A 24,640-nucleotide genomic window follows, 5' to 3' on the forward strand; every position below is an offset into this window, starting at 1 on the left:
GCACTCCCCCAGGAGGCACCCCAGCTTTCAGCCTGGCCACCCTCCGCCTGCACTGTCAGCTGCTGGCCTGGGGCGTGGCCGAGGCAGCTCTGCAGGCATGCGTGGAATGGAGGCTTTCTGGCTTCCCTCGCCTTCTGCATCAGGAGGCAGGGTGGTGTGGCAGGAAGGGCATGGGCTCCATTCCAGCCCCCTCTACTTCCTGCGAGATGTTGGCCATGTAACTGAAAACCTCCAAGTTCTGGTTCTTTCCTTAGAAAGCCCATAGTGGAGATAAAGGCCCAGGGGCTTGCACTGCCCACCGCCCTGGGCTGTACTGGAACCCCCTCCCCTTGGGCAGTGAGTTTCCAGCCTGGGTGTGACTCCTCCATCGGGGCCTAGGAGACAGCTGGCTCTCCACTAGCACTGCTGGTAGGGCAGCTGTGTTGACTGTTCCAGGAAGCTTCCCTGGCCTCTGTCCAGGCTGCCGGGCAGCCTTGCTTTGGCTCTCACAGCAGCCACCACCCCTGCATATCTTTCCCGCCCCTAAACAACTGGGAAAATGCACCTCAGGCAGAGTCAGAGTCCTGCCTGAGGTGAATTTCCTCTCAAGCCCCTTACTCGTGACGGCACTTTTAGCTTCTGAATCCTCTTAACCGATGAATCCATTTCACAGGTGAGGAGACTGAGTCATTTCCCCAAGGCCACACACTTAGAGTGACAGAGCTGGTTTGGACTTTCAAGCCCACACTGTGAAACGTCTTGCCAGACTGACATGGGCACTGCCCCAGCAGAACCAGCACACTGGAGACATGGGCTGTGGCATCTCACCTGCCGCACCCTCAGGTTAGATGGGTGAATGAACAGATGAGGTGGGTGAATGGGCCAGGGGGCTGGCGTGGGGGATGGAGTAGGCCGCAGGGGGGCTGCAGGGCTCTGGGGTCAGGGTGGGCTTGGGTGGCTTGCACACAGGCTAGGAGGACTCAAGGCAGAATTTATTGGCCCCTGAGCCCCCACCCCCATTCCTCTTTCTCTCATAGCCAGGCCAAGACTGACATGGAGGTGACATAGACCCGTAAGGACTGAAAGGCTACGCCTGAGGGACAGCCAGGCAGCCATCTAGGGAGGAGGATGGGGAGTGGGGAGAGACCAGGAGCGTGGTCCTGACCTCCTACTATAGATGGGCATCAGGGGCCACCTACAGATGTCCAGTCCTCTCCTCCCCTCCTGGAGGTGGGGGTGGAGCCCAGTGAACTTGGGCCGCTCTGGGGCTATAATTCTCTTTGGCCACCGGATGGATGTGACCACTGTCCCTGACCACTCTGTTGACTTCCTGAGTCTGGGGACTTCTACGCTGGTTCCATTTATAAGCTCCCTGCTTTCTAGGAAGGGCTTGGTGACCCCTTGTCCTCTCCCTACCCTGACCCAAGACATCATCCTGAGAAGACCCGTCAGTCTCAGCCTGGGAATCAGAGGGCCTGCCCTGCCCAGAAGACGTTAACTTGGACATGAGACTTTCACAGAAAGCCTCTGGAAAGGTTGGGGAGGCAGTGAGTCACTTGGCAGTTTTGGATGGAGGGGGCAGCACCTCAGGATGGAGGTGCCAGGCCCCGCTTGCTTTGGTCTGGCCTTGTCCAGGACCCCTCTGGGGCGGAACCTGGGGCTCCGGATCCAGCATCCACCGGCCCTCAGAGGGATGGGGGGAATCACAGCTTCTCCTCGCCTGCCTGGATGCGGCTGTAGGCCTCTTGGTCCAACGGGACGTAGCGGCCCTTCCGGGCATCTAGATAGAACAGCGGGTCTTTCACAATAGTCGGGTCAAAGCCCTCCTTCCGTAGCTCTGTCTTCTGCAACTTGTAGGTCCCTGGGAGAGCAGGGAAGAAGACTCAGTGCAGGGCAGGGGCCTGAGCTCCCAGGAACCCCACCACCAGTGCTGAGGAAGGCAGGGAGTGGGGCTAGAGGACAAACACGGGAGGAAAGTGGGGGAGGAGGCGGCACAGCCCTTTACAGTTTGCAAAGAATGTTCGACCTATTACCTAAAGTAATAGAGCAGTCGTGGCAAAGTTGGGGCCTGGGGACAGCTGCTAGTTACCCACCCACCCCTACTTTGCAGATGGGAAAACGGGCCTGGAGAAGGGAAGTTATTTGCCTAGTATTACATACTGAGTGACAGCAGAGTGGGGACCAGAACTGAGGTCTTCTGACTGTGATGTCTCCCTTTGAGTACCGACCAGATAACAGTGTGAGCTCATTTCATCTGTACATCAGCCCCACAGGGCAGGTGCTCAACCGTATCCTCTGGATTCTAACATGGACGTGCTTGCAGATTTTAACATCTCTGAACTAGTAAAATCAGCAGCACATATTTTCTTACTCGTATATAAAGTATTCATGGTATTTTTTTCTTTTTTATTGAGACAGGGTCTCGCTCTATCACCCAGGCTGGAGTGAAATGATGCTATCTCAACTCACTGCAACCTCCACCTCCCGGGCTCAAGTGATCCTCCTACCTCAGCCTCCCAAGTAGCCAGGACTATAGGTGTTCACCACTGTGCCTGGCTAAGTTTTGTATTTCTCTCTTTTTTTTTGGAGACGGAGTCTTGCACTGTCACCAGGGCTGGAGTGCAGTGGCTCGATCCTGGCTCACTGCAACCTCTGCCTCCCGGGTTCAAGCGATTCACCTGCCTCAACCTCCCAAGTAGCTGGGATTATAGGCGCCCACCACCACGCCCAGCTAATTTTTTGTATTTTAGTAGAGACAGGGTTTCACCATGTTGGTCAGGTTTGTCTCGAACTCCTGACCTCAGGTGATCCACCCTCCTCGACCTCCCAAAGTGCTGGGATTACAGGCGTGAGCCACTGCGCCTGGCCAAGTTTTGTATTTCTTGTAGAGACAGGGTTTCGCCATGTTGCCCACGCAGATCTTGAACTCCTGGGCTCAAGCAATCCACCCGCCCCAGCCTCCCAAAGTGCTAGCATTACAAGCATGAGCTGCCACGCCTGGCCGCATCTTTCAATCAATGGTATTAATCCTGTACGGATGAGAAGACTGATGCTCAGGGTGGTAGAAGTGGGGTTGGAACCTGGATGAGACAGACTACCAGAAATGGCTACAGGTTTCTCCCCTCCCTGTACACACACACACCTCTGCTATGTGGCTTTGGCACTTCTGGCAAGAGCTCTTTTTCAACCTCCACTGGCCTCAATCTGGACTGGCTTTACAACCTGCTTTAACTAACAGAAGGTGGTAAACACAATGTTGTAGGAGTTCCAGGCGAGTCTAGGCCTCGGGGGACCTTGCATCTTCCACCTCTACCCACTTAGGGGTGCCCTGGGGCTAGTCTAGCCTTCCAAAGGGTGAGAGGCCATGTGGAACAGAGATGAGCCATCCCAGGTGAGGGCCCAGACTGGCGCTGTCCAGTATGACCTTATGTGGCTATCTACATTTCAATTATTAAATAAGGCCGGGCATGGTGGCTCGCGCCTGTAATCCCAGCACTTTGGGAGGCCAGGAGTTCGAGACCAGCATGGCCAACATGTCAAAACCCCATCTCTAATAAAAAAAAAAAATACAAAAATTAGCCAGGTGTGGTGGCACGTGCCTGTAATCCCAGCTACTGGGGAGGCTGAGGCAGGAGAATCACTTGAACCCAGGAGGCAAAGGTTGCAGTGAGCTGAGATTACGTCACTGCACTCCAGCCTGGGCAACAGAGCAAGACTCCATCTCAAATAAATAAATAAATAAATTTAAATTCAACAAAATTTAACCCCAAAGTGTTGATATTACAGGCGTGAGCCACAGCATCCAGCCAGCAGCCACCTTTCAAGTGTTCAGTAGCACTGCCAGGCTAGTAGCTATTGTGTTGGACAGCAGAAACCTAGAACATTTCCATCGCCGCAGAAGGTTCTGTTGGACAGTGCTGCAGAAGCAAGCAGTCGAGAGCCAGACACCTGGGTGAGGCCATCTAACTGCCTCCTGCCCCAGCTAAGTTACTAAGTGATGACAGCTCTTTCAGTGACCCCAAAGCAAGGTCAAAAAGAGAACTGCTCAGCTGCACTTAACCCCTACATTGCTTACCCACAGAATTATGAATAAATGAAGTGGCTGCTTCAAACCATTTTGGGGCAAGTAAGTTTGGGGGTGGTTTGTTCTGCAGCAAAGCGCATCTGAAACACAAGGTCTGAGAGCCTCCCTGCCTGTCCTGGCCAGAAGTGTGGTGCTGCCCAATCCTCTGGAAGCTCCTGGTCTTGGCCATTAGCCTGGCCACAGTGTCTCCATCCTTCAGAACCACACTGAAGTCCTAAACCCTCCCCAATGCTTTAGGCACTCCAGGTACCCACTGTCTGGCAGAAGCCACACTGACTAGGGAGTGTCCACCATCAAGGCAGGACTAACATGATGACAACATGGGAGGTGGCCAGGGAAATGTGCTCCAAGGGTGAGCAGCCAGGGGGTGCTCAGAAGGGGCACCAAGGGCTGAGGAAAGCATGGGCAGGTATGGGCATGAGCCTCAGCATTTCCTGCCCACCAGGGAACTCTTGAGAGCCACCAATGGGCCAACAGATAGAAAGATGGTGCTGTCCTGTGGGCGACTGCAGGCCCGGGGCCCACCTCCCACCTGGACAACTGCAACCAGCCCTCCCTCGTCTCCCAGCTCCCTCAGGGCTGCCTGCAATCCTCTCCCACTCCATACACAGCAGCCAGAGAGCTTTCTAGAGCATGAGTCTGACCAGGTTCCCACCTGCTGAGATTCCTTTTTTTTTTTTTTTTTTTTGAGACGGAGTCTCGCTCTGTCCCCCAAGATGGAGTGCAGTGGCGCGATCTCAGCTCACTGCAAGCTCCGCCTCCTGTGTTTACGCCATTCTCCGGCCTCAGCCTCCCGAGTAGCTGGGACTACAGGCGCCCGCCACCTTGCTCGGCTAGTTTTTTGTATTTTTAGTAGAGACGGGGTTTCACCGTGTTAGCCAGGATGGTCTCGATCTCCTGACCTTGTGATCCGCCCGCCTCGGCCTCCCAAAGTGCTGGGATTACAGGCTTGAGCCACCGCGCCCAGCGAGATTCTTTTTTTTTTTTTGAGACAGAGTGTCACTCTGTTGCCCAGGCTGGAGTGCGGTGGCGTGATCTCAGCTCACTGCAACCTGTGCCTCCTGGGTCTCCTGGGTTCAAGCTATTCTCCTGTCTCAGCCTCCTGAGTCGCTGGGATTACAGGTATGCACCACCATGCCTGGCTAATTTTTTTTTTTTTTTTTTAAATATATTGAGACAGAGTCTCACTCTGTCTCCCAGGCTGGAGTGCAGTGGCATGGTCTCGGTTTACGGCAACCTCCACCTCCCAGGTTCAAGTGATTCTCATGCCTCAGCATCCCAGGTAGCAGGGATTACAGGTGGCTGCCACTATGCCTGGCTACATTTTTTTTTTTTTTTTGAGACAGAGTCTCACTCTGTAGCCCAAGTTGGAGTGCAGTGGTGCGATCTCGGCTCACTGCAACCTCCACCTCAGGGCTCAAGCTATTCTTCTGCTTCAGCCTCCCAAGTAGCTGGGACTACAGGCACCCACCACCATATCTGGCTAATTTTTTTGTATTTTTGGTAGAGAAAGGGTTTCACCATGTTGCCCTGGGTGGTCTCCAACTCCTGAGCTCAGGCAATCCATCTGCCTTGGCCTCCCAAAATGCTGAGACTACAGGTGTGAGCCACCGTGCCCAGCCTAAATTTTTTATTTTTTTTTGTATTTTTAGTAGAGATGGAATTTCACCATGTTGGCCTGGCTGGCCTTGAATTCCTGACCTCAAATGATTCGCCCACCTCGGCCTCCCAAAGTGCTGGGATTACAGGCGTGAGCCACCGCGCCCGGCCAGCTAATTTTTGTGTATTTAGTAGAGACGGGGTTTTGCCATGTTGGCCAGGCTGGTCTCAAACTCCTGACCTCAAGTGATCTGTCTGCCTTGGCCTCCCAAAGTGCTGGGACTACAGGCATGAGCCACTGCACCCAGCCTTGCTGAGATGCTTCTGTGGCTCCCTACTACCCCCGGGACAGTCCCGACTCCTGTCCTGGCCTGCAAGGCCCTGGACTTCCGGCCCCTGCTGGCTTCTCTCCCACTTCAATGCCACTGCCTGCCCCTCTCACTTGGCTCCAGCCTTGGGGGCCCCCTTTCATTCCTCGAGCACCCAAGCTCCTTCCTGCTTTAGTGGCTTTACAGTGTCTATTCCTGCAGCCTAGAGTGCCTCCCACCCCCATATTTCAGCTCTCAGCTGAACCATCCCCTCCTCAGAGGAGTCTTCTACTCATCCCAAGCGTCCTCCTTTTTGCTTTCCTATCAGCTTGCTCTGTGGTTCATTTTTCTTCTTTTTATCTGTTTAACTCTAATCTCATGACAGATTATGTGGTCCATTCTTTACCTTTGGAATGCCTTGTCCTAGGCCAGCCACTCTCCTGCTCTAAGACTCCAAGAAGGCAAACGTCCTGTCAGAGCTCACCACCCGTATCCTGAGGCTTAGCGCAGTGCCTGGCACCTAATATTTGTTCTACTAAGGAACAATGTGTGTCCTCTCTGCTGGCCCCGTCTGCTCACCTCTACATGGGCAGGTCACTTTACCAACTGCCCGGCCAGGCTGTGTGCAGAGGTCAAATGACAGCCAACCGGGTCTCTCCAGAAGGAAACGGGAAGGGACCTGGGATCCGAGAGCTAGAGCAGGGGCGGGACACACCTGTTTTGTGCAGCTCAGGCAGGATGCGCAGGAAGATGGGGCGCGCATACAGGGGCAGTTCCTTCTCCAAGTCCTGAGCAAAGCGCTCCAGGTCACAGTTGCCAGTGGGGCTGGCCACGGCAGCCATTCCGGCCCGGCCCTCGGTTCCTGGGGGTGGCAGGGTAGACACTGAGCAGCTGGTGGTGCCCCTGGATGATGCCTCCCCACCCACACCTTGCGTCTGCCTGCACATACCTGGCACCTCAACACCATACACGGCCACGTCAGCCATGTCCAGCAGGCGGCTGAGTGTGCCTTCCACCTCGGTGGTGGACACGTTCTCACCTTTCCAGCGGAACGTGTCCCCAGTGCGGTCTCGGAAGTACAGGTAGCCCAGCTCGTCCATCACCAGCACATCACCTAGGGAAGGGCCGGATGAGGCAGGGCTGGGCCTGGCCAGCTCGGAGTCCAGGGCTCAAACCAGGGAGGCTTCGCTGGAGCCCAAGGATTTGTTTGACCACAAGGGCCAGGACTGGGGGAGTCCTGGGAAGGTGTCCTCTGGAGGTGGGAGAAGGTCCCCTCCTCCCCCAACCCTCAGGAAGGGGCTATGAAGGGTTGGGGACCCACCAGTAAGGTAGGCCTGGTCCCCCTTCTTGAAGACGTCCTTGGCAATCTTCTTGTTGTTGGCGCCCTGGTTGAGGTAGCCATCGAAGCGGCGCAGGGGGTCCTTCTGGATGATGCGGCCCACCAGCTGGCCCGGCTCACCTGGGGTGGGGAAGGCAGGGTTGCATCTGCCCTAGGCAGCCTCTCCCACCCGTCCCGTCACCAGGTGTACCCTGCGTCGTTTTTTTTTTTTTTTTTTTTTTTTTGAAACTATGTTTCGCTCTTGTTGCCCAGGCTGGAGTGCAGTGGTGCGATCTTGGCTCACTGCAACCTCCACCTCCTGGGTTCAAGCAATTCTCCTGCCTCAGCCTCCCGAGTAGCTGAGACTACAGGCGCACGCCAACACGCCCCACTAATTTTTTTTTTTTTTTTTTTTTTTTTTTGAGACGGAGTCTTGCTCCGTCGCCCAGGCTGGAGTGCAGTGGCGCGTTCTGGGCTCACTGCAAGCTCCGCCTCCTGGGTTCACGCCATTCTCCTGCCTCAGCCTCCCGAGTAGCTGGGACTACAGGCGCCCGCCACCTCGCCTGCTAGTTTTTTGTATTATTTTTAGTAGAGACGGGGTTTCACTGTGTTAGCCAGGAAGGTCTCGATCTCCTGACCTCGTGATCCGCCCATCTCGGCCTCCCAAAGTGCTGGGATTACAGGATTGAGCCACCGCACCCGGCCATCCCACTAATTTTTTAAAAAAATTTTTTAGAGGCCGGGTGCGGTAGCTCAAGCCTGTAATCCCAGCACTTTGGGAGGCCGAGACGGGCGGATCACAAGGTCAGGAGATCGAGACCATCCTGGCTAACACGGTGAAACCCCGTCTCTACTAAAAATACAAAAAAACTAGCCGGGCGAGGTGGCGGGCGCCTGTAGTCCCAGCTACTCGGGAGGCTGAGGCAGGAGAATGGCATAAACCCGGGAGGCGGAGCTTGCAGTGAGCTGAGATCCGGCCACTGCACTCCAGCCTGGGCGACAGAGCGAGACTCCGTCTCAAAAAAAAAAAAAAAGGCCGGGCGCGGTGGCTCAAGCCTGTAATCCCAGCACTTTGGGAGGCCGAGACGGGCGGATCATGAGGTCAGGAGATCGAGACCATCCTGGCTAACACGGTGAAACCCCGTCTCTACTAAAAAATACAAAAAACTAGCCGGGCGAAGTGGCGGGCGCCTGTAGTCCCAGCTACTTGGGAGGCTGAGGCAGGAGAATGGCGTGTACCCGGGAGGCGGAGCTTGCAGTGAGCTGAGATCCGGCCACTGCACTCCAGCCTGGGTGACAGAGCATGACTCCGTCTCAAAAAAAAAAAAAAAAAAAAAAAAAAAAAAAAAAAAAAAAAAAATTTTTTAGTAGAGATGGGTTTCATCCTGTTTGCCAGGCTGGTCTCGAACTCCTGACCTCAGGTGATCCGCCCACCTCAGCCTCCCAAAGTGCTGGGATTCCAGGTGTGAGCCAACACTCCCAGCCTGTACTCTGCGTCTTGATCTGATTTGAGTTACGCTGCTTGCCACAGAAATGCCCCACCTCCCCCAGCCCAAGAGCTCATCTTGGCAGTTCGGACAAACTGAGCCAGCGATGTCTGTTCTTGAAACTGATGGGAAGATGAACATAGGTCAGGCTCCTTGGGGACAGCCTAACGAAGCCAGTGCCCCAAGCCCCTGCTCCATGCCAGGCCCCACTCAGAGTTTTATGTTCTTTACCAAACATAATCCTCAGGCCAGCCCCACGGGCGGGTGCTGCCATGGGCACAGTTTGTAGATAAGGGGACTTAGGCACAGAGAGGCTGAATACTCGCCATGACACAGAGCTAGGGAGCTGAGCCAGAATAAATCTCAAGCAGCCTGGACTCAGGGTCATTTGGAGTCAATATGAAAATGAATGAATGAGGCTGGGCATGGTGGCTCACATCTGTAATACTAACATTTTGGGAGGCCAAGGTGGGTGGATCACTTGAGGTCAGGAGTTCGACACCAACCTGGCCAACATGGTGAAAGCCCATCTCTATTGAAAATAGAAAAACTAGCCAGTCATGGTGGCGTGAGCCTGTAATTCCAGCTACTCAGGAGGATGAGACAAGAGAATTGCTTGAACCCAGGAGGCAGAGGTTAGAGTGAGCCAAGCTCATGCCACTACACTCCGGCCTGGGCGACAGTGAGACTTCATCTCAACCAAAAAAAAAAAAAAAAAAGAATGAATGAATGAAAATGAATGAATGGACTGATGGACAGATAGAACGGTGAATGAATGAATGGATGGATACACAAAGAAATGAGTAACTTGTAGCCCTAGGAGCAGAGCTAACTGATGGCCACTGGTCAGAAAAGGGCTTCCCATCCACACACACCTGGATTCCTTCCTTCCCAGGCCAATCCCTCCCTCTCTGACCCCCAAGTGACAGACCTGGCTGGCAGGGAATGCAGATGCCATCGGGCCCCCGGATCAGCTCCATGGTGTCCTCGTTGACACGTACCAACCGGATGGGGTACACGAAGGACAGGATGCGGCTGTTGAAGCCACAGGCCCCCACCTGCGAAGGCCAAGACTTGGGCCTGGGCTCTCTCACCATGGGCCCAAAACTGGACAATGAGGGGGAGGTGGGACTCCAGCACCCACAATCTCACGCTGGAACTCTGCCCTCCCCTCTGCGTCCAGTGCCTTCCATGGGCCATCCCTGCAGCGGCCTCGCCCGTCCCCAACCTGGCCACACCTGGCTGTCGAAGTTGCCCAGGCTACAGTTGCACTCCGTGGCCCCATAGAACTCAGCCACCTGGGGTATGTGGAAGCGGCTGGAAAAGTTGGTCCAGATGGACTGCCGGAGGCCGTTGCCTAGTGCCATGCGAACCTGGTGCTGGTTTTCTGCCTCCCTCGGTGGCTGGTTCAGGAGGTAGCGGCACAGTTCACCAATGTACTGCACAATCTGGGGGTGAACTTGGTGTGATTCGAGGCTCCAGAGGCTGCCCTCACTACACTAGGATTCTCCTGATCCCTCAAGCTCCTACTCTCCCCAGGGGCTGGCCATGCCATCCTTTCACTCTCCAGGTCTCAGTCTCCCCATCTGAACAATGGGGACTTTGCCACAAATGAGCCCTTTGGAATGACGGGCCACCTCAGCTGTAAGATAGATGCCCCGAAGTGTAGTTGGGAAGAGGGTAACGAGGGGTAAGGGACAGTTCACCCTTCCCACTCTCGCTCACCGTGCACTTGTACTTGATACAATCATCCCAGAACCGGGAGGCTGAGAATTTCTTCCGAATCACCACCGTCATGCCATGCAGCAGGCACTGCCCGATCCCCACGATGTTTCCTGGAGGCGGAGGGATGGCCCCTGAGGGTCAGGGAGATGAAGACCCTCCCCAGACCAGCGATACTGCCATCCAGCCAGGCAGGCCTGCGCTGCCCTGCAGGCTTCTGTACCTCACATCTGCCTGCCTTGGGTGCCCTCCTCCAAGAAGCCTCCCCGGCTTCCATCCCCAGGCTCTTGCTGGTGCTGCACTCTTGTCCCTGCCCCTCTCCTACACTCACATATACACCCGACTGTAAGCACGTGGAGGCCAGGAGCTATATTTATTCAAGTTGTCTTCCTGTAAGCCCCTACAAACAGCAGCAATGCCATGCATATCTGGGGAAACAAACTGAAATGAGACAGGCCCAGATGCTCCGTGGGACACTGCCACACACACTGTGAGGCTGCTGTGCTCATACTTTTTTCAATTTAAAACAACTTTTTTCTTTCTTTTTTTTTGAGACAGAGTCTCACTCTGTCGCCCAGGCTGGAGTGCAGTGACGCCATCTCGGCTCACTGCAAGCTCTGCCTCCTGGTTTCACGCCATTCTCCTGCCTCATCCTCCTGCCTCATCCTCCCGAGTAGCTGGGACTACAGGCGCCCGCCACCGCGCCCGGCTACTTTTTTTTTTTTTTTGTATTTTTAGTAGAGATGGGGTTTCACTGTGTTAGCTAGAATGGTCTCCATCTCCTGACCTCGTGATCCGCCTGCCTCGGCCTCCCAAAGTGCTGGGATTACAGGTGTCAGCCACTGTGCCCTGCCTAAAACAAAATTTTTCTAGAGACAGGTCTCACCATGTTGCCCAGGCTGGCCTTAAACTCCCGGGCTCCAGTGATTCTGTCTCAGCCTCCCCAGTAGCTGAGACCACAGGCATGTGCACCACGCCTGGCTAATCCTGTTTGTTTTTATTTTTAAATTAAATTAAGTGTATTTATTTATTCTGAGACAGAGTCTTGCCCTGTCACCCAGGCTGGTGTGCAATGGCGCGATCTAGGCTCATTGCAACCTGTGCCTCCTGGGTTCAAACCATTCTCCTGCCTCAGCCTCCCGAGTAGCTGGGATTACAGGCGCCTGCCACTAATCCCAGTTGTTTTTTGTACTTTTAGTAGAGACGGGGTTTCACCACGTTGACCAGGTTGGTCTCGAACTCCTGACCTCGTGATGCGCTTGCGTTGGCCTCCCAAAGTGCTAGGATTACAGGTGTGAGCCACTGCACCTGGTCTATTTTTATTTTTTTTGAGACACTGTCTTGCTCTGTTGCCCAGGCTGGAGTGCAGTGGCGTGATCTCAGCTCACTGCAACCTCTGCCTCCCAGGTTCAAGCAATTCTCGTGCCTCAGCCTCACAGGTAGCTGGGATTACAGGCACATGTCACCACACCCAGTTAATTTTTGTATTTTTAGTAGAGATGGGGTTTCGCCATGTTGGCCAGGCTGGTCTCGAACTCCTGGCCTCAAGTGATCCGCCCGCCTTGGCCTCCCAAAGTGCTGGGATTACAGGTGTGAGTCACCGCACTTGGTCCAAAGCTGTGTGTTTGTACTGCAGCACACTGCCTGACAGGGGTGGGGTTCCTGGAGACCTGGCAGGTGCTGGAGGCTGAGTGACAGCTCTAGAGTTACCTGCTGAGTGGTAGAGGGGGAGGCAGTCATAGATGATGTCATTGGGCCGCATGCGGAATCCATAGTACACCAGGGCAGCCATGCGATAATACCTGGGAGGGCACAGGGCCGAGGGCTGAGTGGGCCCTGAAAAGGCAGGAGGAGGCTCCCCAGCCCTGCCTGTGCCTACCCCACCCTGGGCACCTGCCCCTTACCTGCTGTGCACCACGATGGCGGCCTTGGGCAGCCCTGTGGTGCCCGATGTGTAGATGTAGAACAGTTTATCTAAAGAAAACAGATGCGAGTGGCTGTCGGACGCAGCTCAGGGCTGGGCACAGGGTCACACAGACGGACACCTGCAGGTGTGCACCCTTCAACACCTGTTCCCATCACACCCTTGCCAGGAAGCCTGTTCTGATGACCTCAGATACCACTCAGCTCCAACACCAGCATCCATTCCAACAAATATTTCCTGGGCCCTTGCTCTGTGCTAGGCCCTGCGGGGAGAGAGACATAAGTGAGCACGACGGGCATGGGCCTGGCCCTCTTGGCAGTCACAGCTCAGTGGAACAGTCAGATGAGGACACAGGCAATTCCAATACTAAGCAGCAAGTGCCAAGGGAGGCCACAGGACCTGTCGAAACCCAGTAGCCACATTCGGCCCAGGCTTGCAGGAGGGGAGCTGGTGCCAGGTAGGCTTCCCGATAAAGGTGACACCTGCCCCAAGTCATAGAGCACAGGGAGGTTAGCTGCGGGAAGTGGGGTGTTGAGTAGCTTCCGCACTGCTGAGCATTGATCTGCCCCACTCTGCAGCCCTCCACCGGGACTGCCACACTAGAGTTTCTATGCGAGGCTTGGCCCTACCAGACTTGAGGTTCCCTAGAGGTCAGGACCTCCACAGGAAGACTCCACATGCTTAGAACGCCTGCCAAGACACCTCACGCTCTCTGGCTGCCTGCTGTTTGCCAGCCCTAGGCACTATGAGGGCACCGGGGCAACTCAGCCAGAGTCCCTGCCCTGAAGTAGCTGACAAATGCACCCAAGAGACCAGATTCACGTACAAGAGAGAAGTTAAACAGTGCTGATGACAATGACCAGTAACTGAGCCCCTCCTGCCATACCCTAGCTTCAGGATTGGCTCCACTGTATTTTTTTCAACCCTCAAAGCCACCCATAGAGTAGGTTCTGTTACTGTCCCCAGTTTTATGGCTGTGGGAACTGAGGCTCCAAGGGCAGGGCAAGTGTCAGGGTTCACACAAAGGAAGCAGTAGAGCCAGGATATAAACTGGGATCTGACTCGATAGCCCAAGCTCTGAGCCACCAGGCAATGTGGCTTCACAGGGAAGGGAATGAGGAGAGCAGAAGAACCAGGTAGGCTACAGTATAAAAGAAGAGGGGTGAGAGGCTCAGGGAGGCTGCCTGGAGGCGGGGTCAGGGAGGCAGCACAGCCCTGGGAGAGGATCACAGCTGGAGATCCCGAGGTGTCCTGCACTGAAGAGGCACTTGATGAATATTCAAAGGGTCTTGCTCCTCACCCACCCTCCCACCCAACTGCAACAAAGCCCAGACCAGGCAGGTTCCTGGAGTCCACAGGATTCTACATTAGGCATTAGTGAAGGCTTGTTCAACAAATCAAACTGGACTTTGTGAGCTCCTGTGTTCTCAGCCCTGTATCTGGCACTGTGACACACATCAGCTCATGCCACCTTCACAGTAACCCTGGAGTGGCCCAGGTTTACTGTCACCATTTTCCAGATGGAAAAAGGGAGGTGATGTGACATGTTCCAGGCACACGGCCAGTTTCCAGAAAAGCCTCCTTCTAGCACTGAGGCCAGTGCTCTGTCCAGGGCCCGTGTAAGCGCCCCTCTATGGGGTGGGGACGGAGCCCACCTGTGAAGCCCTTGTCAGGGCAACTGGGCAGGTGCTTGGGAGCATCTTCCAGCAGAGGGTCCAGGTGTTCTGTGCTTGTAGGCACCGCATTGGGCTCCCAGGAGCCAGAGCAGAAGAGGCTGAGCGAGGGGTCCAGGCTGGCATGGATCTCACAGATGGCTGTGGGGAGACAGGGCAGTCAGCAGGCCAGAAAACCCCATGTTGCCAAGGACCTCTGCTCCCAGCAGGGCTGGCCATGTTGCTGAGGAGACTGGCTGGGCAGGAGAGGCAGTGAAGCAACTGGGCCTTCAGTGCTGATGGGGCACCAGCAACGGTTCTATTAGCCACGGGTTAACCACAGAGTAGGCCCGCTTTACCTGCATTCCCTGGTCTCACAGCCCTGGGAAGGAGGGACCAATGACAGTCCCTCTTACAGATGAGAAGATTGAGGCTCTGAGAATGAGAGGACCTGCTCACAGCTAGAATGTGCTGGACCTGGCATGCAACGCCAGCTCTACCTCACACCAAGGTCTGGGCTCCCACCCACTGTCCCGCACTACTTACTCTGTGGGGCACCAGATAGAGGGGAGGAGTGCGGGTCAGAGGCCAGTGGCTGTCCATCCCCTTCCGAGAGTGGGAACCTTCTCTCAGGCTCCCCTGTGTGCTGCACAGACATCACATAACCACCCGCCCAGGCATGGAGCAGCGCTGGTCAGCTTGGCCCCACCTCCCTGGCTTCCTCTTGATTTGCCCAGCCCTCTCCTCTTCCCTGGCTGCCTTCTTCCCTCTCCCTTTTCAGCACCATTTTTATTTTTCTTTCTTCTTTTTTTTTTTTGCTTTTTAAAATAGAGATAGGGGCTCACTATGTTGTCCAGGCAGGTCTTGAACTCCTGGGCTCAAGAGATTCTCCTGCCTTGGCCTCCCAAAGTGCTGGGATTACAGGCATGAGCCACTGTGCCTGGCCCCCTTTCAGCATCTTTTTTTTTTTTAAGACAGAGTTTCGGCTGGGCGCCGTGGCTCACGCCTATAATCCCAGCACTTTGGGAGGCCGAGGCAGGCAGATCACGAGGTCAGATCGAGACCATCCTGGTTAACACGGTGAAACCCCGTCTCTACTAAAAATACAAAAAATTAGCCGGGTGTGGTGATGGGCGCCTGTAGTCCCAGCTACTCAGGAGGCTGAGGCAGGAGAATGGCGTAAACCCGGGAGGCGGAGCTTGCAGTGAGCCGAGATCGCGCCACTGCACTCCAGTCTGGGCGACAGAGCGAGACTCCATGTCAAAAAAAAAAAAAAAAAAAAATACAGAGTTTCACTCTGTCGCCCAGGCTGGAGTGCAGTGGCATGATCTCGGCTCATTTGGTTCAAGTGATTCTTGTGCCTCAGCCTCCTGAGTAGCTGAGATTACAGGCTTGCACCACCACACACCTGGCTAATTTTTGTATTTTTAGTAAAAACAGGGTTTCACCATGTTGGCCAGTCTAGTCTTGAACTCTCAAGCTCAAGTGACCTGCCCTCCTTAGCCTCCAAAAGTGCTGGGATTACAGGCGTCAGCCACCGTGCCTGGCCCCCTTTCAGCATCCTAATGACTTCCCCATTCATTATCTCACAAACACAACAGTGTGGGGAGGAAAAACAGAGCACTGTGGTCAAGCTGAAGATCAAACCCCAGTTCTGCCACTTACCAACTGTGTGACCTTGGGTGAGCTCCTCACAAACCCCTCTGAACCCCAGGCTCATCATCCATAAAACCAAGATCCCTACCTTCCCCGGTCTTTATGGAGATTAGAGCTACTCTTGGAAAGCAGCAGTGTCAGCACTTTGCAGGTGCCCATTGTGGCAGCAAAAAAAATGCAGGCTCTGTGAGGACAGTGGGGAATTAATTTTGTTCCCATTATACAGATGAGCCAGATATGGCCTAATTAGTCACCAGGATGATTACCATTGTACTAAGGGGCCACTTCACATTAGCCATGTTGCTAGTGCTTCAGGTAAAGTATCTTTTTTTTTTTTTTTGAGACGTAACCTCTGTCACCCAGGCTGGAACGCAGTGACGTGATCCTGGCTCACTGCAACCTCTGTCTCCTGGGTTCAAGCGATTCTCCTACTTCAGTCTCCCGAGTAGCTGGGACTACAGGTGCACACCTCCATGCTCGGCTAGTTTTTTTTTGCATTTTTATTAGAGACCGGGTTTCACCATGTTGGCCAGGCTGGTCTCAAACTCCTGATCTCAAATCTGCCCACCTCGGCCTCCCAAAGTGCTGGGATTTACAGGCATGAGCCACCGCACCCGGCGTTTTTTTATTTTTTTGGTTTTTTTTTTTTTTGAGACGGGGTCTCACTCTGTCTGCCAGGCTAGAGTGAAGTGGCACAATCGCCACTGACTGCAGCCTTGACCTTAGTCTTTTTTTTTTTTTTTTTTTTTGAGACGGAGTCTCGCTCTGTTTCCCCAGGCTGGAGTGCAGTGGCCGGATCTCAGCTCACTGCAAGCTCTGCCTCCTGGGTTCACGCCATTCTCCTGCCTCAGCCTCCTGAGTAGCTGGGGCTATAGGCACCCGTCACCTTGCCTGGCTAGTTTTTTGTATTTTTTAGTAGAGACGGGGTTTCACCGTGTTAGCCAGGATAGTCTCGATCTCCTGACCCAGTGATCCGCCCGTCTCGGCCTCCCAAAGTGCTGGGATTACAGGCTTGAGCCACCGCGCCCGGCAACCTTAGTCTTAAGTGATCCTCCTGCCTCAGCCACTGAGTAGCTGGGACTACAGGTCCATGTCACCATGCCTAGCTAATTTTTTAAAAACTTTTTTAGTGGGCCAGGTGTGGTGGTTCATGTCTATAATCCCAGCACTTTGAGAGGCAGAGGTGGGTGGATTGCTTGAACTTAAGAGTCTGAGACCAGCCTGGGCAACATGACAAAACTGAGTATCTACAAAAAATGCAAAATTTAGCCAGGCATGGTGGTGCATGTCTGTGGTCCCAGCTACTCACGAGGCTGAGGTGGATGGATTGCTTGAGCCTAAGAGGTCAAGGCTTCTGTGAGCTGTGACTGCACCATTGCACTCCAGCCTGGGTGACAGAGCAAGACCCTGTCTCAAAAAAAGTTTCTTAGTAGAGACAGGATCTTACTATGTTGCCTAGGCTGGTCTCAAACTCCTAGGCTCAAGGGATCCTCTTGCCTTGGCCTCCCAATGTGCTGGGATTACAGGTGTGAGCCATTATGCCCAATCTGAAGTACCTTTTTGAAAACAGTATGAAGTAGGAACTACGGATGAAGAAACTGAGGCTCAGAGAAATCAGTCCCTTTCCCAGGATCTCCAGTTTACTCATGGCACTGCCTAAGCTGTCTGACCCCACTCTGTGTCCTTAACCACACAGCCTTGGCAGGGCTGGAAGGGAGCCGTAGTCTGTGTAAGATCCCATGGAGTTCCTGCTTGTCCCTCACCCGTTTGGGGCTCACCTGAGGCCATTTCGCTGCCAAAGACAAGGGCCCGTGCACATGAGGTGGTGAGGCAGTGGAGCAGGGCATCCCGCCGCAGGTTGGTATTGATGAGGGCCGCCTCCACACCGAGCTTGGCCATGCCCAGCCACAGGCCCACGAACTCATTGCGGTTCTCCATGAAGATGGCAGCCACATCCCCCGAGGCCAGGCCCCGGGCCTGCAGGAAGTTGGCTACGCTGCTCGAGTACTCATCCAGCTGGCGGAAGGTCCAGTGGGTATCTGTGCCCTCGAAGATCAGGGCCGTCTTGTCGGGGTGGCGCCGAACGGTAGAGGCAAACAAAATGGGCACCGTCCGCCGCTCCCGCAGGCACTGTCGCACCTTCGCCTTCACCTTCAGGAGCACCAAGCCGCCACTGTGTGTGAGCAAGAGAGGGCGCTGTGCCTGCCATGGTTGGGAGTGAGGGGTCCTGACACCCTACCCCAGGCTGCTGCTTCGCCAGCCTATGCTTCATGAGCCAGATCCCCTACAACACTTCCATCTCCCGGCTCCTGCTGGGAACATGCACCGTCTTACTGATGCCGCTCAGTAACACTGAGAGTTCATATGATTCCTATCTTCCCTCACACAGAAGGAAATCAAGGCTCTCGTGGTGCCGTGGCCTGCTCAAAGCTTCATGGATGGAGGGTGGCTGAGCTGAGATTTGAACTCTAGGCCTCTCTGGCTCCAGAGTTCAACTCCTACCCTCTCAGCCTGCTGCTCCAGCAGAAACCTCCTAGGTCTCCAGAACTTCCTGTAAAAGTCCAAACTCCTTGTTTGGGGCCTCCCACAGTCCAGCTGCTCCCCCCACCCACCATGACCACAGTAAATAAAGAATGAGTTTACTGGTCTGTCCAGTCTTTCTCCCTGTGAGCCTAGCTGGGATAGGCTTCTGTCTTATACAACACTCTGTCCCCAGGGTCCTGTGCCAGGCAGAGTAGATGTTCAATAACTTTGTGGAATCACTTGGCAACATCCCACTCCTGCCACCTTTTTTTTTTTTTTTGAGATGGGGTCACACTCTGTCACCCAGGTTGGAGTGCAGTGATGCAATGTCAGCTCACTGCAACCTCCGCTTCCCAGGCTCAGATGATGCTCCCAACCTCAGCCTCCCAAGTAGCTGGAACCACAGGTGCACACCACGGTGCCTGGCTAATGTTTTTGTATTTTGGTAGGGATGGGGTTTTGCCGTGTTGCCCAGGTTGGTCTCGAACTCCTGAGGTCAAGTGATCCAGTCACTTCGGCCTCCCAAAGTGCTAGGATTACAGGTGTGAGCCACTGCGCCCAGCCCTGGACTCCATGGCTTCGTTGCTGATGCTGTGCCTTCTGGTTAGGACTCATCTCCTTCCACCACCACTAAGGCATCTCTCAAGTACAGCCAGTTTTTCTCCAGGAGGCCTTCTCTGATTCCCAGGATCCTGGCTGGAGGCTGTCTCTCCTTGCTCCATGCTCCCACAATTACCACCCTTCCTGGTGTGCCGCTCCGTGCCTTCTTTTGTAATCAACCCAGATTGACAAATGCTGAGCTGCCTGTGCTGGGTGTGGGTCACTGAACTGGGTGCTGGGACACAGTAGTGAGCAACGCTGCACCAGGGTCTCTGCCCACATGGGACTGCCAGTTTACAGATGTGCTGTGTCCCTTTCTTTCTCCTGACCAATCTGAGCTTGGCAGATAGGGTCTGCCTTATTCCTCTCTGGACCCCAGAGCTAGCCTGGCACCTAGTAGAGAATAAGCGGGAATAAGTATTTCTGGTACAGGATGTCTCTTGGAGCATACCTGGCTTTCTTTGGGGAGCAGGTTATCCCAGACATCTGAGTAGGGGCCCTGCTCTAGAACTCAGTGCCCCCTGTGTCATCTTGCACCCCTGCCAACCTGAGGGCAGGGCCTTTCCCCAAGGTTCCTCTTTACCCTTTCACAAACTTACAGAGTCCTCAGGACCCCTTGCAGATGTCTCAACACACTTGGTGTTCAATGTATGTCCTAGGCCAAGCCTGCCGAAAGCCTAGGAGCCTCAAGTTAGGGAGATTCCCTGGGAAAAGACTTTGACCTTGGAGATGGAGGTACCAGGTACCATTGCCAGGGGAAGGGTGTGGAGCAGAGGTTGCTGTTCTGGAACTCAGCTCAGCTGCCCTGTGCTGGTAGAGACCATGAGGTCTGGCCTGGGGAGACTTGGGGGACCAGAAGCTCACTGTAGTGTGAGAGACCCCAGGAAACGCTGGGCCAGGTACTCACAAAATATCGCGCCTGATGGTTTTGATGAAGACCCGGATGAAGCGCCAGCCTCCAGATCCCAAGTAGAGGAACAGCAGGGAGAATCCCACCTGGGTCCAGGGCAGTTTCAGCACCAGCTTGGAGAACAGCAGCACCCCCACTAGAGAGGCTCCAAGCAGCATTGTGGCCTGCAGACACAGAGCAGTTAGTGGACTCAAACACCCATCCCTCCAGGTCTCCTACCTCCCAGCCCAGACAGCCAGGCCACTGTAATCCCAAGGGGACAGCCTGTGGTAAGGCTTAGCCATACTGAGTTGGGTGACTGACCACAGGGGTCCCTTTCCAGGCATGGCCTGGGAGGGGCAGGCTAGGGGCTTGGCACTTGAGGTGAGGAATTCCAAGAGTGAGAAGCAGGAGGCTGGTTCTTGTCTCATAGTCCCATCTCTGCCTACCATTCTCCAAGTGACCTTGGGCAAGACCCTTTCACATTTTAGACTTTAGTCTCTGCCCTCTGTGCAATGGGTATAGGGAGACGTGTTCTAAGAGGCTTTTCTAGCCAAAACAGGACAGTTCCCTCTTCTGACATCCAAGGTCTATAAACCAGATGGCCTGGGGGTGGGTATCGACTAAGATCCTCTGGCTCACCAGCAGTGGGGGCTCACACCTGTAATCCCAGCACTTTGGGAGGCCAGGGCAGGCGGATCACGAGGTCAGGAGTTCAAGACCACGCTGACCAAGATGGCGAAACCCCATCTCTACTAAAAATACAAAAATTAGCCAGGCATGGTGGCACACACCTGGAATCCCAGCTACTCAGGAGGCTGAGGCAGAAGAATTGCTTGAACCTGGGAGGCGGAGATTGCACTGGGGCGAGATTGTGCCACTGCACTCCAGCCTGGGAGACAGAGCGAGACTCTGTCTCAAAAAAAAAAAAAAAAAAAAGTATCTGGCTCGACTCCTCACCCAGAGACCCAGGGAGGGTCTGTGGATGACCAGGCCAAGTCAAAGGGGCAGCTCCCTGGAAAAGGTGCCCTGCTTGGTCCCTGTCCACAGGCTCAGGCATCGCAGTGCGTCTGCTGGTCGATAGAGGGCGACCCAGAAAACGAGTTAGAGCCTGGAGGTGCTTGAGAGGTGACCGCCCAGGGGGCAAAGCTGATTGAGGGAGGCGAGGAGGACCTTGAAGATACCACCCCACAACACACAGACACACACAGACACTCGGATGAATCTTTGGGGTCTGGGACTTAGGGGAAGGCGAACGACTTACTGTGCTTCAGGGGCTGGGCTAAGCTAGGACTCTTGGATTCTATTCCTGGATCTTTGAGGACTTGCTCAAGGGGACATCTGATGGGGCTGTTTTTCTCCGGGTTTTCCTGTTCTTGGGAGTAGATGAAGGTCACGAATGTGAAATGGCCTGAGAGCCTCCAAGCCAGGATAAGGGAATGGTCTGGACCACAAGAAGCCCTGGGACACCATCTCCCCCGCCCCCTCGCGAAAAGCAAAAGCCGGGGGCGGGGGAACTGAAGCAGAGTCCTCAACCCCAACTCCAGGGTCCAGGATCCTCAGATCTCTGGCCTCCCATAGACCACCACAGCAGAGGGGCAGGAACCTGTCCTGGAAGGATGGCGGATGGGGCAAGAAGAGGCCAGAAGAGGGTGACCAGTTCCCTCGGGCCCCTGTCCGGGGTCACGCGTACCGCCCTCGCCCCTAGACAGCAACGTAACAGTGCGTCTGTCCGGGAAACAACGCCGCAGGGCGCGCCCCCCACCTGGGGTCCGCACCGCCACCTCGCCCGACTCGGCCCGGCACATTTCCCCACCCGGGAACCCACCGGCCCGGTCTGTGCTCACCCGGCGTCGGCTCCGCCGCGCGACGCCCCGTCCAGATGCGGCCCGGTTGCAGCAGAGTAGGGAGCGCGAGGGGCATTAGCCGCCCCTGGGCGCACGAAGCCGGGTCTCAGCAGGACTTAGCCGGCTCTGCGCCCTGCATGGCCCGGCCGCCCCGCCAGCCCCGCCCGCCGCCAGGCCCCGCCCGCCGCGCTCCTCCCCCGCCCGCCTTCCGCAACCCAAACCGGCTGTGCCGGGCCGCAGAACCTCCTGCCGCACCTTCCCCGCGGCCGGCAAGCCACAGAGCCGGCGGCGCAGCGCAGCCCCAGCGCGCCCGGCGCCGCCCGGCCCCAGCCCGCCCTGCGCGCGCAACGGCTTCGGGCGGCGCCGCCGCGCGGCAAGCTGGGAGTTGTAGTCCACGCCGCCCCGCCCCACCCGGCCGAGGAGACCCCCGAGTCGACCCCCGAGTCCGCGAGGAGACAGGCGGACTTCACCCCGGCCCTTCCTCCCCGCCGACCTGGGCCCTTACCCACTGCTGTCCCCAGCGCCCGGATGTAGGAAGAGCACCCCAATCCATACCACAGCCGAAAACCCGAAGCACGCGCTCGGGCCCCGGCCGAGTTCAGCAAACACCCAGCACCACACCTAGAAGCTCGCTAAGAGGGCGATTTCAGGCAGAGGTGAGCGGGGCGGCTGCACTCCGCAGCCGGCTCTGTGGCGCAATGGATAGCGCATTGGACTTCTAGCTTGAGCTTTAGTGTGGTCATTCAAAGGTTGTGGGTTCGAGTCCCACCAGAGTCGAATTTTGATGGCTCCTACTCCCTGACTTCCACCTGCGTGTTTTGAGGACTCCAGGACCTATATAATAAAGTTCATAAAGAAAATCATAAATCACACCCAACTTTGCTGCGACACAGCCATAAACCTGGTGTCCGGGTGACTAAGAGGAATCCTTTCTCATATCATGGTGTCTTGTGAGCAGCCTGGCATACCTGTTGGCACAAAGGACACGGATTTGGAGGCCCTTAGTTAACTTCACCATCTATGATCTCTGGTCCCTGCAGTAAATCAGTTAACACACAAACCTATGCCCTTATTTGTCATGCCACCTGCAGAGCCATAGGCAAGTGGCCAGATTCTTGGCCCTGTTGGGACTCTTGGCCTCTGAAAAATTGGTTTCTCGTTAACCATGTCGGGCATCCACAATTGCCACTTGGAATAGATCCCTCGGAGGCTGAGGCAGAATTGCTTGAACCTGGGAGACAGAGGTTGCAGTAAGCCGAGATTGTGCCACGCACTCCAGCCTGGGCAACAGAGCAAGTCTCCGTCTGAAAAAAAAAAAAAAAAGACATTCTGGCACTGGCATGGTAGCTCAAGCTTGTAATCCCAGCACTTTGAGAGGCGGAGGCAGGAGGATCGCTTCAGCCAGGAGTTCAAGACCAGCCTGGGCAACATAGTGAGACCCTGCCTCTACAGAAAAAAAAAAAAAAAAAAAAAAAAAAAAAAAAAATTAGCCAGGTAGCTCTGGCTTGTACTCCCATCTACTGAGGAAGCTGAGGTGGGAGGATTGCTTGAGCTCTGGAACTTGGGGTTGCAGCGAGCTGTGACTGTACCACTGCACTTCACCCTGGGCAACAAAGTAAGACTGTGTCTCAAAAAATGAAAATAAGCTGGGCACAGTGGCTCATGCCTGTAATCCCAGTACTTTGGGAGGCTAAGGTGGGCAGATCACATGAGGTCAGGAGTTCAAGACCAGCTGGCCAACATGGCGAGGCCGAACCCTGACTATCCTGGCTCATGGTGAAACCCCGTCTATTAGCCGGGCGTGGTGGCGGGCGCCTGTAGTCTCAGCTACTTGGGAGGCTGAGGCGGGAGAATGGCGTGAAAAAATACAAAAATTAGACACAGCGGGTAGCCGGGTGTGGTGGTGCACGTCTGTAGTCCCAACTACTTGGGGACTAAGGCAAGAGAATCACTGAGAAGCAGAGGTTGCAGTGAGCCGAGACTGTGCCACTGCATTCCAGCCTGAGCAACAGAGCAGCGAGAGCCTGTCTCAAAAAAAAAAAAATTATAATAATAAAATAAGGATGAAATTTTGGTCTGATAAGGATTGGGACCTATTTCTTCTGGAATACAGGGTGCATCCTTTTGGGGACTTGGGTAAATTCCAGCACCACATTCTTCATGGGTATCACCATCAGGAGGCAGAATGTGCAGTGGTATGGGCATGGGCATGGAGTTCAACTTCTCAGCTGAAAGGTCAAGATTCATTTTCTTCATATATATAAAAATTGGGACATACTAATTCATAATACCTCACAGGGTCGGTGTGGAGATTTGTGGGGAGTATTGGGTTTTTTTTTTTTTTTCCTTTGAGACAGAGTCTTGCTCTGTCACCCAGGCTGGAGTGCAGTGGCACGATCTCCACTCACTGCAAGCTCCACCTCCCGGGTTCACACCATTCTCCTGCCCCAGCCTCCCAAGTAGCTGGGACTACAGGCACCCACCACCACACCCGGCTAAGTTTTTTGCATTTTTTTTAGTAGAGACAGGGTTTCACCGTGTTAGCCAGGATGGTCTTGATCTCCTGACCTCGTGATCGGCCTGCCTCGGCCTCCCAAAGTGCTGGGATTACAGGTGTGAGCCACCGCGCCCGGCCAGGGTTTTGTTTTTGAGACAGGAAGACAGGAAGACAGGATCTGGCTCCATCACCCGGGCTGGAGTGCAGTGGTGCGATCATAGCTCACTGCAGCCTCAACTTCTTGGGCTCAACGGATTCTCCCCGCCTCAGCCTGGGACTACAGGCACGTACCACCACATCCGGCTTGTGGGGAGCATTTGCAGTAGTGCTTTACATGTTTATAATTGTGGCTTATAGACTCATTAAGCATGAAGTACATACAACATCAAGATCTAGACAGGAAGATTATCTCTGATTGTTTTCACGGGGCTTGGCAAATAACAGCAGCTCAATAAACATTTCTTTTTGTTTGTTGGTTGGTTTTTTTGAGACAGAGTCTTGCTGTGTGGCCAGGCTGGAGTGCAGTGGCACGATCTCAGCTCACTGCAACCTCTG

General features: G+C 54.7%; 2 protein-coding genes and 1 non-coding gene across 8 annotated transcripts in view; 2 read left to right on the forward strand and 1 right to left on the reverse strand.

The window, feature by feature from the left end:
• The window catches only part of GOLGA2 (golgin A2), a 434,268-nt gene that overhangs the window by 320,857 nt on the left and 88,771 nt on the right, over positions 1-24,640 (forward strand). The window lies entirely within an intron of this gene.
• SLC27A4 (solute carrier family 27 member 4) lies at positions 951-22,891 on the reverse strand. Of its 6 annotated transcripts, none has more exons than XM_050759931.1 (15): positions 22,650-22,891; positions 22,462-22,556; positions 21,006-21,116; positions 19,760-19,926; positions 17,508-17,902; positions 14,077-14,235; positions 12,402-12,471; positions 12,208-12,299; positions 10,501-10,610; positions 10,014-10,223; positions 9,707-9,833; positions 7,292-7,429; positions 6,920-7,084; positions 6,686-6,832; positions 951-1,840 (listed from the first exon to the last, which is right to left on the reverse strand). In XM_050759931.1, the coding sequence occupies exons 4-15, from the start codon at positions 19,918-19,920 to the stop codon at positions 1,683-1,685; spliced, it is 1,932 nt and encodes a 643-aa protein (XP_050615888.1). In that variant the 5' UTR covers positions 19,921-19,926; positions 21,006-21,116; positions 22,462-22,556; positions 22,650-22,891; the 3' UTR covers positions 951-1,682. The 6 variants fall into 6 exon arrangements, with proteins under 6 accessions (XP_050615888.1, XP_050615890.1, XP_050615887.1 ...); XM_050759933.1 differs by having other exon boundaries at positions 21,006-21,111; positions 22,650-22,864; XM_050759930.1 differs by having other exon boundaries at positions 22,462-22,864.
• TRNAR-UCU (transfer RNA arginine (anticodon UCU)) lies at positions 22,273-22,365 on the forward strand. Its single transcript has 2 exons — positions 22,273-22,309; positions 22,330-22,365. It is a non-coding gene; the product is annotated as a tRNA-Arg (tRNA).

Source organism: Macaca thibetana, chromosome 15 (genome assembly GCF_024542745.1).
Source record: "Macaca thibetana thibetana isolate TM-01 chromosome 15, ASM2454274v1, whole genome shotgun sequence".
NCBI classification, from domain to species: domain Eukaryota; kingdom Metazoa; phylum Chordata; class Mammalia; order Primates; family Cercopithecidae; genus Macaca; species Macaca thibetana.